We start from the raw sequence: 15,471 nt of genomic DNA on the forward strand, positions 1-15,471 counted from the left end.
GTTGGAAGGGATCACACAGGGTGTTAGGGGTTGGAAGGGACCTCCAGAGGACATCAAATCCAGCAGCTCTGCAGTCAGCAGGGACATCCTCTCTAGATCAGGTTGCTCAGAGCCTTGTTGAGCCTGACCTTGAGTATGTCCAGGGTTGGAGGCTCAAGCACCTCCCTGGGCAGCCTGTTCCAGCCCTTCAGCCTGGTCTAATCCTCAGCAGCTCTGATGCAGATGCTGCACAAGCAACTGAGTGCTCAGGCAGCCATTGCCTTGGTAGTGGTAAAAGAGGAAGGGCTACACATTTGGTGCAAGGCTCCAGAACTGGGGGGAGGATAGGTTGAGACTAGACAAGGAGAAATCCTTCCCCATGAGGGTGGTGAGGCACTGCAACAGGTTGCCCAGAGCAGCTGTGGAGGCTTCAGGACTGGAAGTGTTGACAGCCAGGCTGGCTGAGGGCTTGGGCAAGCTGGGCTGGTGGGAGGTGATCTTTGAGGTGGCCTTGAAGGTCCCTTCCAACCCAGAGCAGGCTGGCTGGGGGCTTGGGCAAGCTGGGTGGGTGGGAGGTGATCTTTGAGGTGACCTTGAAGGTCCCTTCCAACCCAGAGCAGGCTGGCTGGGGGCTTGGGCAAGCTGGGTGGGTGGGAGGTGATCTTTGAGGTGACCTTGAAGGTCCCTTCCAGCCCAGAGCAGGCTGGCTGGGGGCTTGGGCAAGCTGGGTGGGTGGGAGGTGATCTTTGAGGTGACCTTGAAGGTCCCTTCCAGCCCAAACCATTGTAGGGTTGAGAGCTGGTCAGTCAGTCCATCAGAGTGCTCTTTGTGGGGCTGTTCCCTGCAGCACTGCAAGCCAGCAGTGTTAGCCCAAGGGATGCTTGCCCCTGGGGTGACCTTTGCCCCTGGGGTGACCTTCTCCCTGCCTGTCTCCAGTCTCTGACCCATCCTGCACCCGCTGTCGACCGCTGACTCCCGAAGGCAAGCAGAGGCCTCAGGGCGAGGACTTCATGAGGTTTTTGCCCATGTTCCTGGCTGACAACCCCAACCCCAAGTGTGGCAAAGGGTAAGAGCCATACCCTGTGTGTCTTGCTTGGGGCAGTGTCAGAGAAACTTGCTCTGGAGCTGTGAGTTCTGCCTGCAAGGCTGGGAGTCGGGTGTGGGATGTCCTGAAGGAAGGCCACAGCTTGAGTGCTGGGTTCAGCTTTGGGCCCTTCGTGCCAAGAAGGACATTGAGAGGCTGGAGCAGGGCCAGAGAAGGGCAACCAAGGTGGAGGAGAGGGCTGGGGAGGAGCAGCTGAGGGAGCTGGGGGTGTTGAGTGTGGAGAAGAGGAGGCTGAGGGAGACCTCATTGCTCTCTGCAGCTCCCTGAGAGGAGGCTGCAAGGAGCTGGGGGCTGGGCTCTGCTCCCCAGTCTCAGGTGCTAGAAGGAGAGGAAATGGCCTGGAGTTGTGCCAGGGGAGGCTTAGGTTGGAGATGAGAACTTTCTTTGCTGCAGGAGGGGTCAGGGCTTGGCAGAGGCTGCCCAGGGAGGTGGTGGAGTCCCCATCCCTGCAGGTTGTTCCAGAGAGCTGTGGCCATGGCCCTTGAGGATGAGGTTTGGTGGCCATGGTGGGGTTGGGTTGAGGTTGGGCTGGGTGAGCTCAGAGGCTTTTCCAACCTAACCAACTGTCAGTCCTCACAGTCACTGACATCTCACCTGCTGGGGGGTGTTCTCTGAAACAAAAGTGAAGTGGCAAAGGCTCAGCAGCCACGTGGAGCAGCAAGCTGGGCAGGCAGGGTCCTGAGCAGCAGGGAGCAGCAAGCTGGGCAGGCAGTGTCCTGAGCCCCTTGGGCAGCAGGGAGCAGCAAGCTGGGCAGGCAGTGTCCTGAGCCCCTTGGGCAGCAGGGAGCAGCAAGCTGGGCAGGCAGTGTCCTGAGCCCCTTGGGCAGCAGGGAGCAGCAAGCTGGGCAGGCAGTGTCCTGAGCCCCTTGGGCAGCAGGGAGCAGCAAGCTGGGCAGGCAGTGTCCTGAGCCCCTTGGGCAGCAGGGAGCAGCAAGCTGGGCAGGCAGTGTCCTGAGCCCCTTGGGCAGCAGGGAGCAGCAGGCTGTGCAGGCAGGGTCAGGAGCCCCTTGGGCAGGCAGTGTGGCAGGGTCCTGAGCCCCCTGGGCAGCAGGGAGCAGCAAGCTGGGCAGGCAGGGTCAGGAGCCCCCTGGGCAGCAGGGAGCAGCAGGCTGTGCAGGCAGGGTCCTGAGCCCCCTGGGCAGGCAGTGTGGCAGGGTCCTGAGCCCCCTGGGCAGCAGGGAGAGCAAGCTGTGCAGGCAGGGTCCTGGAGCCCCCTGGGCAGCAGCAAGCTGGGCAGGCAGGGTCAGGAGCCCCCTGGGCAGCAGGGTGGTGGGGTCCTGGAGCCCCCTGGGCAGCAGGGTGGTGGGGTCCTGGAGCCCCCTGGGCAGCAGGGTGGTGGGGTCCTGGAGCCCCCTGGGCAGCAGGGTGGTGGGGTCCTGGAGCCCCCTTAAGCTTCCTTGGGTTTGCAGCCTGGTTGGGAGCTGTTAGAAACAAGACCCAGCTGCAGGGGCTGCCAGGTGTGGGGGTGCTGACTGCCCCCTGCCGTGCTTGTGTACCCCTGCAGAGGGCATGCTGCATACAGCTCTGCCGTGGACCTGATCGAGGAGCAGGCTGCTGTGGGTGCCACCTACTTCATGACTTACCACACGGTGCTGAAGGACTCCTCCGACTTCATCGAGGCCATGAAACAGGCCCGGGCCCTGGCAGACAACATCACTGAGACCATGGGCATCCCAGGGCACAGCTACAGGGTGTTCCCCTACAGGTATGGGCACAGCTGCCCAGCTGCTGCTGAGGGAAGGTGCTGGGGGACTTCAGTCTGGGGCTGTCTCCCAGCAGGGAACGCAGAGCTGCTGCGGTGGCCAATGAACCCCCAGCCCTGCAGCCCTGGCACTGGCTCCTTACTGTGCCTGGCAGCTGCTGCCCCAGCACAGCAAGGGCATGGAGCTGCTGGGGAGGGTCCAGAGGAGGCCACAGGGATGATCAGAGGGCTACAGAACCTCCCCTGTGAGGACAGGTTGGGAGAGCTGGGGCTGTTCAGCCTGGAGAGGGCTGCAGCGGGGAGACCTCAGAGCAGCCTGGAGAAGGCTGCAGGGGGGAGACCTCAGAGCAGCCTGGAGAAGGCTGCAGGGGGGAGACCTCAGAGCAGCCTGGAGAAGGCTGCAGGGGGGAGACCTCAGAGCAGCCTGGAGAAGGCTGCAGGGGGGAGACCTCAGAGCAGCCTTCCAGTACCTGAAGGGCTCCAGGAGAGCTGAGGAGGGACTTGTGACAAAGGCTGGGAGTGCCAGGATGAGGGACAATGGCTTTGAGCTGGGAGAGGGGAGATTGTCTGTGGCTGCCTCCTCCCTGGAGCTGCTCAAGGCCAGGCTGGATGAGGCCCTGAGCAGCCTGTGCTGGTGGGAGGTGTCCCTGCCCATGGCAGGGGGTTGGCACTGGTTGGTCTTTGAGGTCCCTTCCAGTCCAGCCCTTTCTCTGGATCTGTGAGACCAGCTTAAACTTGTCTTCCACTACAGGGGTGCCTCAGGCTTCAGCTCAGGCCCTCCCTAGGCTTCATGGCTGGGGTCAGTAGTGGTGACTCAAGGGGGTGCTGGGCTGGCCTGGGTCCCTGCAAGCTGTGCTGCACTTGTGTTGACTTCAGCTGCAGGCACACGCAGCAGTGGGGCTGAGTCCTGCTTGTCCAACACTTAATGCACTCCAGCCCTTGGATCAGTGACCACAGTGCCCTGGAGCTGGTATCTGCTCAGCTGGAATAGTCTCTTGGCTCCAGAGAGTCCTGACCACCCCTGTGGCCTCAGTGCAGCTGCTCAGCCCCTCTGCAGCAGTGCCTGCAGGTCTCAGCAGGTCACAACACTTCTACTGAAGTGTGGCAGTTACCCTGAGCCCCAGACCCAGCCTGTGGCTGAGGTGGTAGTGAGGAACCCTCCCAGCAGCTGGTGCCTGGCTGTGGGGAAGCCAGCTGCTGGTGAGCTCTGTAAGGAGGGCACAGCCCTGTGAGGAGAGGCTGAGGGAGCTGGGGTTGCTTAGCCTGGAGAAGAGGAGGCTCAGGGGAGACCTCATTGCCCTCTACAACTACCTGAAGGGAGGTTGTAGCCAGGTGGGGGTTGGTCTCTTCTCCCAGGCAAGCAGCACCAGAACAAGAGGACACAGTCTCAAGCTGTGCCAGGGGAGGTTTAGGCTGGAGGTGAGGAGAAAGTTCTTCCCTGAGAGAGTTGTTAGCCCTTGGGAGGTGGTGGAGTCCCCATCCCTGGAGGTGTTCCAGAGGGGATTGGATGTGGCACTTGGTGCCATGGTTTGGTTGTCAGGAGGTGTTGGGTGACAGCTTGGACTTGCTGATGATCTCTGAGGTCTTTTCCAACCTCCCTGATTCAGTGAGGGAGGTGCCCAGCTCAGGAGCTGCTCTGGCCCTGGGGGGGCAGTGGCTGACTGCAGCTCCTCCTCTTCCTGCAGTGTCTTCTATGTCTTCTACGAGCAGTACCTGACCATTGTGCAGGATGCTGTCTTCAACCTCTGCATCTCCTTGGGCTCCATCTTCCTGGTGACAGCTGTGCTGCTTGGCTTTGAAGTCTGGGCTGCTGTGGTGGTGTCAGTAACCATTGCTATGATCATCATCAACATGTTTGGAGTGATGTGGCTCTGGGGCATCAGCTTGAATGCAGTGTCACTGGTGAACCTGGTCATGGTGAGTCACTGAGGCAGCCCTGGCTGCAGGCCCCAGGTCCTGAGCAGCTCTGTCTCATCTCTCTGTTTTCAGTGGTATGTGCTGCTGGGCTGAGGTATTTGACAGGTAATGGAACCATCTCACTGCATCCAGGGGGGTGGAGGAAACAGTTCTGCTCTGCCTGAGGTGGCCACTGCCAACCCCAAGGAGTTCAACACAGCCAACTGCAAGTCCCTGCAGCTGGGTGGGGGCAGTGCCAAGCACTGATCCAGGGCTGGGGGGAGAATGGACAGAGAGCAGTGCTGAGGAGAAGGGCTTGGGGGTGCTGGGGGAGGAGAAGCTCAACAGGAGCCAGCACCAGGCCCTTGCAGCCCAGTCCTAGCTATGTCCTGGGCTGCTCCCCAGCAGTGTGGGCTGCAGGGAGGGGATTCTGCCCCTCTGCTCTGCTGAGACCCCACCTGCAGTGCTGGGGCAGCTCTGGAGCCTGCAGCACAAGAAGGATGTGGAACTCTTGGAGAGTGTCCAGGGGAGCTACAGAGATGCTCAGAGGGCTGCAGAACCTCCCCTGTGGGGACAGGCTGAGGGAGCTGGGGCTGTTCAGCCTGGAGAAGAGAAGGCTCTGGGGAGACCTCAGAGCAGCCTTCCAGTAGCTGAAGGGGCTCCAGGAGAGCTGGGGAGGGACTCTTGGCAAAGGCCTGGAGGGACAGGATGAGAGGTGATGGCTTCAGAGTGGAAGAAGCTGGATCTAGATTGGCCATGAGGAAGCAATTCTTGCCCATGAGGGTGCTGAGGCACTGGAGCAGGCTGCCCAGAGAAGCTGTGGAGGCTCCCAGCCTGGAAGTGTTCCAGGCCAGGCTGGATGAGGCCTTGAGAAAGCTGTGCTGGTGGGAGGTGTCCCTGCCCATGGCAGGGGGATTGGTCCTAGATCTTTCTGGCCCCTTCCAGCCCAAACCATTGCATGACTGGGGAATACTCCAGCAGACTGGAGGCTGTGCTGCCTGTGGTGGTGGCCTCTGTGCTGCAGGAGCAGCTGTGTGGCTGCCATGGGGGCAGGTGCTGCTGCACAGCAGAGGTTGCTGTTGTGTAAGGGGGGGGATGCAGGCCTTGGTGTTGAGGCTTCTGCTGTCTTTGCTCTCCTGGCAGCCCTGGGGGTGCTGCTGCATGGGCAGGGGGAGCTGCTTGTGCAGGGTGCCTTGGGGAAAGCCTCCAGAGCTTGGCGGCCAGCAGCTCCCCATGGGTGACTGCAGAGCTGAGAGCAAGCTGCTGCCCCACAGCCCAGCCAAGGGAGCCGAGGCGGCTCTGCCCCTGCCCCACGGCCCTGCCAGGCGTGCTGGGGCGGCTCTGCCCCACAGCCCAGCCAAGGGAGCCGGTGAGGCTCTGACCCGGCCCTGGCAGGTGTGCTGGGGCGGCTCTGCCCCACAGCCCAGCCAAGGGAACCGGGGGGGCTCTGCCCCACGGCCCTGCCAGGTGTGCTGGGGCGGCTCTGCCCCTGCCCCACGGCCCTGCCAGGTGTGCTGGGGCGGCTCTGCCCCTGCCCCACGGCCCTGCCAGGCGTGCTGGGGCGGCTCTGCCCCTGCCCCACGGCCCTGCCAGGCGTGCTGGGGCGGCTCTGCCCCTGCCCCACGGCCCTGCCAGGCGTGCTGGGGCGGCTCTGCCCCTGCCCCACGGCCCTGCCAGGCGTGCTGGGGCGGCTCTGCCCCTGCCCCACGGCCCTGCCAGGCGTGCTGGGGCGGCTCTGCCCCTGCCCCACGGCCCTGCCAGGTGTGCTGGGGCGGCTCTGCCCCTGCCCCACGGCCCTGCCAGGCGTGCTGGGGCGGCTCTGCCCCTGCTCTGCCCTGCCCCTGCCCCGCCGGCCGCGCTCCGGGGCGGCTCTGCCCCTGCTCTGCCCTGCCCCTGCCCCGCCGGCCGCGCTCCGGGGCGGCTCTGCCCCTGCCCTGCCCTGCCCCTGCCCCGCCAGCCGCGCTCCGGGGCGGCTCTGTAGGTGACCTTCAGTGGGATCCAGTCTGTGTCTGCTAGAGTACTGTGACCACAGCCAGAGCCTGCTGCCTCCTGCATGCTCAAGCACTGCCTAGAGCCAGCTTCCAAGGATGCTCAGCCCTCTAAAGCCACCTCCTGCCCTGAGTCCTGCTGGAGCAGCTGAGTGCTGTCTGCTGCTGAAGGATCACAGCCCCCGGGAACCCTCCTGAGCCTGTAGCCTCCAGTGGCCGCCTGGAACGGAGCACAGCTGCTGGGAGCTCTCCAGGCCGGCTGGAGCTGCCAGAGCTGAGCACGCAGGTGGTGCTGTGGGTGGCCTCACGCAGGTCTCTCTCCCCCCAGAGCTGTGGCATTGCTGTGGAGTTCTGCAGCCACGTGACGAGAGCCTTCACCGTCAGCAGCAAGGGCAGCAGGGTGGAGCAGGCCCAGGAGGCGCTGGCACACATGGGCAGCTCGGTGAGTACCCAGCTGCCAGGCACCAGGGGTGGCCTTGCCTGTGCTTGGAGCACTCTGGAAGGGCAACCTACAGCTGCAGTAACAGGGGGGGGATGCAGGCTCCAGGCATTTCTGATGGGGAACAGAACTGAGAGCTGGAGCTGAGCCTCCAGTTCTGCTGTCCCCAGCAGCAGAAGGACACAGAGCTGTTGGGAGAGAGTCCAGAGGAGGCCACAGGGCTGGAGCAGCTCTGCTGTGAGGCTGGGGGAGCTGGGGGTGTGCAGCCTGGAGAAGGCTCCAGGGGCACCTCAGAGCTGCCTGCCAGGACCTGAAGGGATCTTGCAGGAAGGCTGCAGAGGGATTCTCCTGAGGGTGTCTGGAGACAGGCCAAGGAGAAATGGACTGAGGCTGAGCAGGGTTAGGCTGGAGCTGAGGAAGAAGTGTTTTCATTATAAGAGTGGTGAGACTCTGGAACAGGCTCTCCCCAGGGAGGCTGTCGGTGCCTCCACCCTGCGGTGTCCAAGGCCAGGCTGGATGAGACTTTGAGCAGCTGAGTCCAGATGGGAAGTGTCCCTGCCCATGGCAGGGGGTTGGAGTAGATGATCTCTGAGGTCCCTTCCAGCCTGAGCTGTTCTGTGACTCAGTTGTCTCATTGCAGTGCTGACTCTCTGCTCCAAATCCTCAGAGGAGCAGGCAGGGCTGTCCCTCATGGACTGCAGTGGAGCTACTGGGCAGCACTGTCCTGTCACTTACCTAACTGACCTGGGTGGGGTTGGGCAGGGCTCCTGTGGTGAGGCAGAGTGGAGCCAGGCCAGGGGCACCACTGGAGTGGGACTGACTTCAGTGGTGGTTGTGTCTGTGTCTGCCTGGAGGAGTAACTGACTCAGGTGGCTGTCCAGGCAGGGTGGGTTTGAGCCTGGCCTGGGCTGCAGGGTCTGGCAGGACCAAGGAGCTGAACTCTTGTCCTGAGCAGGTCTTGGGTTTGGTTCTAAGGACTAACAGGTGGAGGTACTGCATACAGGAGCCTCAGGTGACATCAGGATTTCAGCAGATGCTAACTACCTAAAGCAGGAGGACTCCTTAAGGCCCTGCTTCAACTCCTTCTCTTGGCAGGTCTTCAGTGGCATCACCCTCACCAAGTTTGGAGGCATTGTGGTGCTGGCTTTTTCCAAGTCTCAGATCTTCAAGGTGTTCTACTTCAGGATGTACCTGGCCATGGTTCTCCTGGGAGCCACACATGGACTGATCTTTCTGCCAGTTCTGCTCAGTTACATAGGTAAGTTGTGAGCCTGCCCCAAAGCCTCACCTCTGGGCACTTCCCCTCTGGTAAAGGGAAAGGCTTGCAAGGTCAGAAGCAGCCAGGAGGCTGTGGGAAGGGAAGGGTTAAAGGGGGGCACTGCCAGCTCCTCTTCCAGGCATGCTGAGCTGAAGCAGCCACAGCCTGCTCCAGTGCTTGCTCTGAGCTGGCTGCAGGGAGGAGGCAGCCTGGGCCTGTGCAGTGCCAGGGTGAGGGCTGAGGGCTTCAGACGGGGAGCAGCTGGATGGAGCTTGGCCATCAGGAAGCAGTTGTTCCCCATGAGGGTGCTGAGGCACTGGAACAGGCTGCCCAGAGAGGTTATAGAGGCTCTCAGCCTGGAAGTGCTGAAAGCCAGCTAGGAGAGGGCCTTGAGCAAGCTGTGCTGGTGGGAGCTGTCCCTGCCCATGGCAGGGGGTGGAACTGGATGAGCTTTGAGGTCCTTTCCAACCCAAACCACTCTGTGCTGCTTTGTGGCCTAGCAGACAGCACTGTGAGTGATGTCCCTGAAGCTGGGGAGAGGGTTGTGGGGGGAAGCAGAGCTGCTGTGGGGCTCTGCACCTGCAGGAGCAGCCTTGCTCTGCAGGCAGGATGTCCTCTTGCATCTACAAATCCATCAGCCTCTGGAGCTCTCCAGGGCAGGCTGGAACTGAGCCTGCCTTAAGGGGATTGAGGCTGATGGGGACTCACCTCCTGCTCTTGCTGCTGCTGCCACCAAAGGCTGAGCAGAAGCAGCTTTCTGGAGCCTGATCAGCATGAAGCTGGCCCTAGACAGCTCAGCCCCTGCTTGCTGGCTGCTCTGCTGTCCCTGGCTGCTGCAGTAACTCTTCAGGGAGTGACAGGACAGGTTTGATTTTGTAGAGCTCCCACAAACCACTCTTGCACCATTGCCCAGAGAGCCAAGCAGAGCCTGGGCTGCAGCAAGAGAAGTGTGGCCAGCAGGGCCAGGGAGGGGATTCTGCCCCTCTGCTCCACTCTGCTGAGACCACAGCTGCAGCTCTGGGGCCAGCTCTGGAGCCTCTGTGCCAGGAAGGATCTGGAGGGGCTGGAAGGTGTCCAGAGAAGGGCCAGGAGGAGGAGCAGAGGGCTGGAGCTGCTCTGCTCTGGAGACAGCCTGAGAGAGTTGGGGTTGTGCAGGCTGGAGAGGAGAAGGCTCCCAGGAGACCTCATTGTGGCCTTCCAGGATCTGCAGGGGGCTCCAAGAAAGCTGGGGAGGGACTTTTGAGGGTGTCAGGGAGGGATAGGACTGGGGGGGATGGAGCAAAACTAGAAGTGGGGAGATTGAGATTGGCTGTGAGGAAGAAGTTGTTGGCCATGAGGGTGGTGAGAGCCTGGCACAGGTTGCCCAGGGAGGTGGTGGAAGCCTCCTGCCTGGAGGTGTTTGCAGCCAGGCTGGAGGTGGCTGTGAGCAACCTGCTGTGGTGTGAGGTGTCCCTGCCCATGGCAGGGGGTTGGGACTGGCTGAGCCTTGAGGCCCCTTCCAGCCCTGACAGCTCTGTGATTCTCTGATTCCCAGACTGTTTTTCCAGCTAAACCAGAGCACTCCTCCTCCTAACCAGAGGTGGTGTTCCCTGTTGGGTGGTGTAAGCAAATCCTGCTCCTCAGCTCCCATCTGCCAGCCTTCCTCCCCTGTGGAGGCCTGCTCACCTCTTAATTGTACCTTAGTGCTTTGGTCAGATGCTCTTGGCTTCAGGCTCAGAGTGTGGGATCAGATCACAGCAAGGAGGCTCTGAGGGGGGGTTGGGACTGGCTGAGCCTTGAGGTCCTTCCAGCCCTGCCCTCTCTCTGATTCTGTGCTCCTCTCCCCCAGGCCCTTCAGTGAACAAAGCCAAGACTCGAGCTGCACAGGAGAGGAGCAGAGGCACAGAGCGCGAGAGGCTTCTCTACTTCTGAGGCACTCAGTGGACTCCAGGGGCTGCAGCCTGGGCCCAGCTCAGGCCCCACAGCAGCCTTCTGAGACTATCACCCTGCAAGCACCACCCAGGGGCTCTGCCCAGCCTCACCTAGGAGCCACCAGGCCTTGAACTCAGGGAGCGCTGCCTGGGGCTCCCCTAAGAGCAGTATTACTGAAGCCAGCTGTGGTTCCAGGCTGCCTAAAACCACTTCCCCCTCTCTCTCTCTCTGTCTCCTCACAGTTTGCATTCTCTTTGTGCTTGTAGAGCCCTAACCCAGCTGGCTCCTGGGGGAGCTGAGCAGCTTCTCTGTCACTGAGGCTGAGGGGAGCAGGCTGCTGCAACCACTGACACTACTTTTAAATGCAGGTCAATGCAAGGGTTTTGTCTCTGAGCTCTTTTTAGGGGGGAGGCCACCACAAGCTGGAAGACTTTTTGTTTTGGGGGGGGGGGGAGGGGTTGGTTTTAGTACTCTCTTTGCCAAAATGTCTCTGTATATACTTTATTATAAAACAGCAGTTTTGTAGGTCAAAAAGCAACAACCAACAAGAAGAAGAAGAATCTCCTTGGATGCAATAAATTAAAGTTTATACATTTCAGTGGGCAGAGTCTGTCAGAGGCTGGGAGGCTTCAGCAGGGCTTGCTCTCCAAAGACTTGCTTGAAGAAAGTGACATGCTCCTCACAGTGCTCCCCTGGGGGGCAGGAGCAGAGGAGAAGACAATTAGGGGTTGGAAGGGACCCCTGGAAACCTTCCCCTCCCACCCCCACTTAGCCCTGTGCTGTGGCAGCTGCTGCAGAGCTCAGCTCCAGCACACAGAATCAGTGAGGTTGGAAGAGACCTCAGAGATCACCAAGTCCAACCTGGCACCACAGACCTCATGACTAAACCATGGCACCAAGTGCCACATCCAATCCCCTCTTCAACACCTCCAGGGATGGGGACTCCACCACCTCCCTGGGCAGCACATCCCAATGGCTAACAACTCTCTCAGGGAAGAACTTTCTCCTCACCTCCAGCCTAAACCTCCCCTGGCACAGCTTGAGACTGTGTCCTCTTGTTCTGGTGCTGCTTGCCTGGCAGAAGAGCCCAACCCCCACCTGGCTACAACCTCCCTTCAGGGAGTTGGAGAGAGCAAGAAGGTCTCCCCTGAGCCTCCTCTTCTCCAGGCTAAGCAACCCCAGCTCCCTCAGCCTCTCCTCACAGGGCTGTGCTCCAGACCCCTCCCCAGCTTTCTTGCCCTTCTCTGGACACCTTCCAGCAGCTCAAACTCTTGCCTAACCTGAGGAGCCCAGAACTGGATATAGGACTCCAGGTGTGGCCTCAGCAGTGCTGAGCACAGGGCACAAGGACTTCCCTGCTCCTGCTGGCCACACTCTTCCTGATGCAGGCCAGGATGCCCTTGGCCTTCTTGGCCCCCTGGGCACACTGCTGGCTCAGTCAGTTTGCAGAGGACACTGAACAGGTAGCTGCTGAGTAGGAAGGCTCTGCAGAGGGAGCTGGCTAGGCTGGCTCCAGGGCTGAGCTCAGCTGTGTGAGGTTCAACAAGGCCAAGTGCTGAGTCCTGCACTGGGCTCACAACAGCCCCAGGAGTGCTCCAGGCTTGGGGCAGAGTGGCTGCAAACTGCCCAGCAGAGAAGGAGCTGGGGGTGCTGGTTGGCAGCAGCTGAAGAGGAGCCAGGGGGTGCCCAGGTGGGCAAGAAGGCCACCAGCAGCCTAGGCTGGAGCAGCAATGGTGTGGGCAGCAGGAGCAGGGCAGGGATTGTCCTCCTGTGCTGGGCACTGGGGAGGCCACAGCTTGAGTGCTGGGCTCAGCTTTGGGCCTCTCACTCCCAGAAGGACATTGAGAGGCTGGAGCAGGTCCAGAGCAGGGCAACCAAGCTGGGGAAGGGTCTGGAGAAGAGGGCTGGGGAGGAGCAGCTGAGGGAGCTGGGGGTGTTGAGTGTGGAGAAGAGGAGGCTGAGGGAGACCTCATTGCTCTCTGCAGCTCCCTGAGAGGAGGCTGCAGGGAGCTGGGGGTTGGGCTCTGCTCCCTAGGCTCAGGTGATGGAAGGAGAGGAAATGGCCTGGAGTTGTGCCAGGGGAGGTTTCTGTTGGCTCTCTCCTGCAAGAGTGGTCAGGGACTGGCAGAGGCTGCCCAGGGAGGTGGTGGAGTCCCCACCCCTGGAGGTGTTAAGCCCCCATGTACAGAGGGCACTCTGGGGCATGCTTTGGTGGGCACAGAGGTGTGGAGTGCTGGAGTTCTCTTCCCAAGGCAGTGATGCACTGCAGCCAGGGGCTCTGCTAAACAGAGCAGTGCCAGCAGCTGCAAGGCAAAGGGCCTGGCTGCCCCTGCCAGCTCCTGCCTGCCTCCAGGCCCCAGAGCAGTGCCCCCTGGGCTGAGGCAGCCCAGCTCTGCAGCTCTGCCTGCAGCTAGCAGAGCTCACAAGAGGAAAGCCTGAAGTGCAGCTGCAGATGCACCCTGGGGTTGTGTGGCCAGGGGCAGTGCTGGCTGCTCAGCTAGGGTGGCAGTGAGGCCAGGGGCAGTGCTGGGTGCAGGGTGGCAGTGAGCCCAGGGGCAGTGCTGGGTGCAGGGTGGCAGTGGGTCCAGGGGCAGTGCTGGGTGCAGGGTGGCAGTGAGGCCAGGGGCAGTGCTGGGTGCAGGGTGGCAGTGAGCCCAGGGGCAGTGCTGGGTGCAGGGTGGCAGTGGGTCCAGGGGCAGTGCTGGGTGCAGGGTGGCAGTGAGCCCAGGGGCAGTGCTGGGTGCAGGGTGGCAGTGAGGCCAGGGGCAGTGCTGGGTGCAGGGTGGCAGTGAGGCCAGGGGCAGTGCTGGGTGCAGGGTGGCAGTGGGGCCAGGGGCGGTGCTGGGTGCAGGGTGGCAGTGAGCCCAGGGGCGGTGCTGGGTGCAGGATGGCAGTGGGGCCAGGGGCGGTGCTGGGTGCAGGGTGGCAGTGAGGCCAGGGGCGGTGCTGGGTGCAGGGTGGCAGTGGGGCCAGGGGCGGTGCTGGGTGCAGGGTGGCAGTGGGGCCAGGGGCGGTGCTGGGTGCAGGGTGGCAGTGGGGCCAGGGGCGGTGCTGGGTGCAGGGTGGCAGTGGGTCCAGGGGCAGTGCTGGGTGCAGGGTGGCAGTGGGGCCAGGGGCGGTGCTGGGTGCAGGGTGGCAGTGGGGCCAGGGGCGGTGCTGGGTGCAGGGTGGCAGTGGGTCCAGGGGCAGTGCTGGGTGCAGGGTGGCAGTGGGGCCAGGGGCAGTGCTGGGTGCAGGGTGGCAGTGGGGCCAGGGGCAGTGCTGGCTGCTCAGCTGGGGGTGCAGTGGGTCCAGGGGCAGTGCTGGGTGCAGGGTGGCAGTGGGGCCAGAGGCAGTGCTGGCTGCTCAGCTGGGGGTGCAGTGGGTCCAGGGTCGGTGCTGGGTGCAGGGTGGCAGTGGGTCCAGGGTCGGTGCTGGGTGCAGGGTGGCAGTGGGGCCAGGGGCGGTGCTGGCTGCTCAGCTAAGGTGGCAGTGGGTCCAGGGTCGGTGCCGCTCACCCGGGGTGAAGCTGGGGCTGCCCCGCAGGCGCAGGTTGCGCTGCTGGAAGAACCTGAAGGTGGTGTAGTAGAGCAGCTGATCCTCTGCCTGCCTGGCCGCGTCCAGGAACTTCCGTGCCGAGATGCTGTCGTGGCCGCCGATGCCCCTCAGGAAGCGCAGCGCCGCCAGGACTTGGTGCTTGGACAGCAGCACCTCCACGATCTCGTCGTTGGCCGTGGAGAGCCTCTGTGAAGCCGAGCGGAGCCCTCAGGTGCCTGAGCCCCCCCGGGCTGTGCCTGCAGGCTCTGGGGGGCTCTGACAGCTCTGGGGGGGTGTCCCCCCCATGCACTGCCGGGGGCTGGATGCTTACTTTTAACATGTCCAGGGAGAGCTGGTGTGCAGGGGGGTAAATGCTTTCCAGGGACAGCAGCAGGCAAGCCTGGGGCAGAAACAGGAACAGCCTTTGAGTGCTGAAGCCTTCCCCACCCCCTCCCCAGCTCCCTGCAGCACCCTGGCTGCCCTACCAGGGGCTTGGAGTCACTCAGCACGTGGTACTGCAGGAACTGATGGAGCATGTAGAACAGGTTGTGCTGCACCAGGGTTTTGATCACCAGCTCGTACAGGTAGTGCTGTGAAGAAGAGCAGAGGCAGGGCTCCAAAGCAGGCTCTACAGCCTACAAAGCAGCACTGAGCAGGCCTGGCCTGGAACTCTCTGTAAGCTGGAGTGTGGTGTGAGCCAGCAGTGCCCAGGGGGCCAAGAGAGCCAATGGCAGCCTGGCTTGGGTCAGAAGCAGGGTGGGCAGCAGGGACAGGAGGTGACCATCCCCTGTGCTCAGCACTGGGGAGGCCACAGCTCAGTGCTGTGCTCAGCTCTGGGCCCTACCTGCAGGAAGGACATTGAGGGGCTGGAGCCTGTCCAGAGCAGGGCAGCCAGGCTGGAGAAGGGCCTGGAGCCCCTGGGCTAGAGGAGGGCTGAGGGAGCTGGGGGGGTTCAGGCTGGAGGCTGAGGGAGAGCTCCTTGCTCTCTGCAGCTCCCTGAAGGGAGGTTGGAGTGAGGAGGGGACAGCCTCTGCTCCTTGGTGCCAAGAGACAGGAGCAGAGGCAATGGCTCCAAGCTGCCCCAGGGGAGGCTCAGGCTGGAGCTCAGGAAATGTTTCTGCCCTGGAAGGGATCTCAGCCATTGGCAGAGGCTGCCCAGGGCAGTGCTGGAGTCCCCATCCCTGGGGGTGTTCCAGCAGCTGTGGCCCTGGGGCTTAGGGACATGGTTTGGTGCTGAGCCTGCAGGGCTGGCTGAGCTGGGAGGTCTGCTCCAAGCAGCTCCCTGCTGGCAGGCAGCCCAGGCAGGCAGCCCTGGCAGGCAGCAGCCCTGGCAGGCAGGCAGCCCTGGCAGGCAGCAGCTCACCTGCACTGCGATCTGCACCTGGTTGAGCGAGCGAATGTACTCCATCAGCACCGCGATGGTGAACTTGTGAGGGGCCTCCTGCAGGGGAGAGGAGCCTTCAGCGCCGGCTGCACAGCTGCCCTGCGGGTGGCAGCCCTGCAGGAGAGCGGGCAGCAGGAGAGGCCGGGGCTGCACTCACCTTCCTCTCGGTGAAGCCGGCCAGCACGTGTGTGTACATGTCCGACTGGTCCAGCACCGCCTGCGTGCGCACCGGCCGCCGCGGCGCCGCCGTGCCCCTGCTCAGCCCTGCCTCCACCACCTGCAGGGACACAGCC

The 15,471-nt window shown here is 62.5% G+C and overlaps 2 protein-coding genes across 2 annotated transcripts in view; one reads left to right on the forward strand and one right to left on the reverse strand.

The window, feature by feature from the left end:
* The window catches only part of NPC1 (NPC intracellular cholesterol transporter 1), a 51,951-nt gene extending 41,075 nt beyond the window's left edge, over nucleotides 1-10,876 (forward strand). Inside the window, exons 20-25 of the mRNA XM_068165470.1 lie at nucleotides 916-1,045; nucleotides 2,589-2,789; nucleotides 4,472-4,703; nucleotides 6,999-7,112; nucleotides 8,205-8,367; nucleotides 10,196-10,876. Of these exons, the coding sequence (XP_068021571.1) occupies nucleotides 916-1,045; nucleotides 2,589-2,789; nucleotides 4,472-4,703; nucleotides 6,999-7,112; nucleotides 8,205-8,367; nucleotides 10,196-10,278 (923 nt within the window). The 3' untranslated portion in view covers nucleotides 10,279-10,876. The remainder of the gene's footprint in view (nucleotides 1-915; nucleotides 1,046-2,588; nucleotides 2,790-4,471; nucleotides 4,704-6,998; nucleotides 7,113-8,204; nucleotides 8,368-10,195) is intronic.
* Nucleotides 10,722-15,471, reverse strand: part of RMC1 (regulator of MON1-CCZ1) — a 35,246-nt gene continuing 30,496 nt past the window's right edge. Inside the window, exons 15-20 of the mRNA XM_068165471.1 lie at nucleotides 15,336-15,455; nucleotides 15,158-15,235; nucleotides 14,280-14,384; nucleotides 14,126-14,194; nucleotides 13,776-14,001; nucleotides 10,722-10,970 (exon numbers count right to left, since the gene is read on the reverse strand). Coding sequence (XP_068021572.1) covers nucleotides 10,891-10,970; nucleotides 13,776-14,001; nucleotides 14,126-14,194; nucleotides 14,280-14,384; nucleotides 15,158-15,235; nucleotides 15,336-15,455 — 678 coding nt within the window. The 3' untranslated portion in view covers nucleotides 10,722-10,890. The remainder of the gene's footprint in view (nucleotides 10,971-13,775; nucleotides 14,002-14,125; nucleotides 14,195-14,279; nucleotides 14,385-15,157; nucleotides 15,236-15,335; nucleotides 15,456-15,471) is intronic.

Source organism: Melanerpes formicivorus, unplaced genomic scaffold, assembly GCF_026170545.1.
Source record: "Melanerpes formicivorus ecotype bairdi unplaced genomic scaffold, bMelFor1.0.p_v2 SCAF_89, whole genome shotgun sequence".
Taxonomy (NCBI): domain Eukaryota; kingdom Metazoa; phylum Chordata; class Aves; order Piciformes; family Picidae; genus Melanerpes; species Melanerpes formicivorus.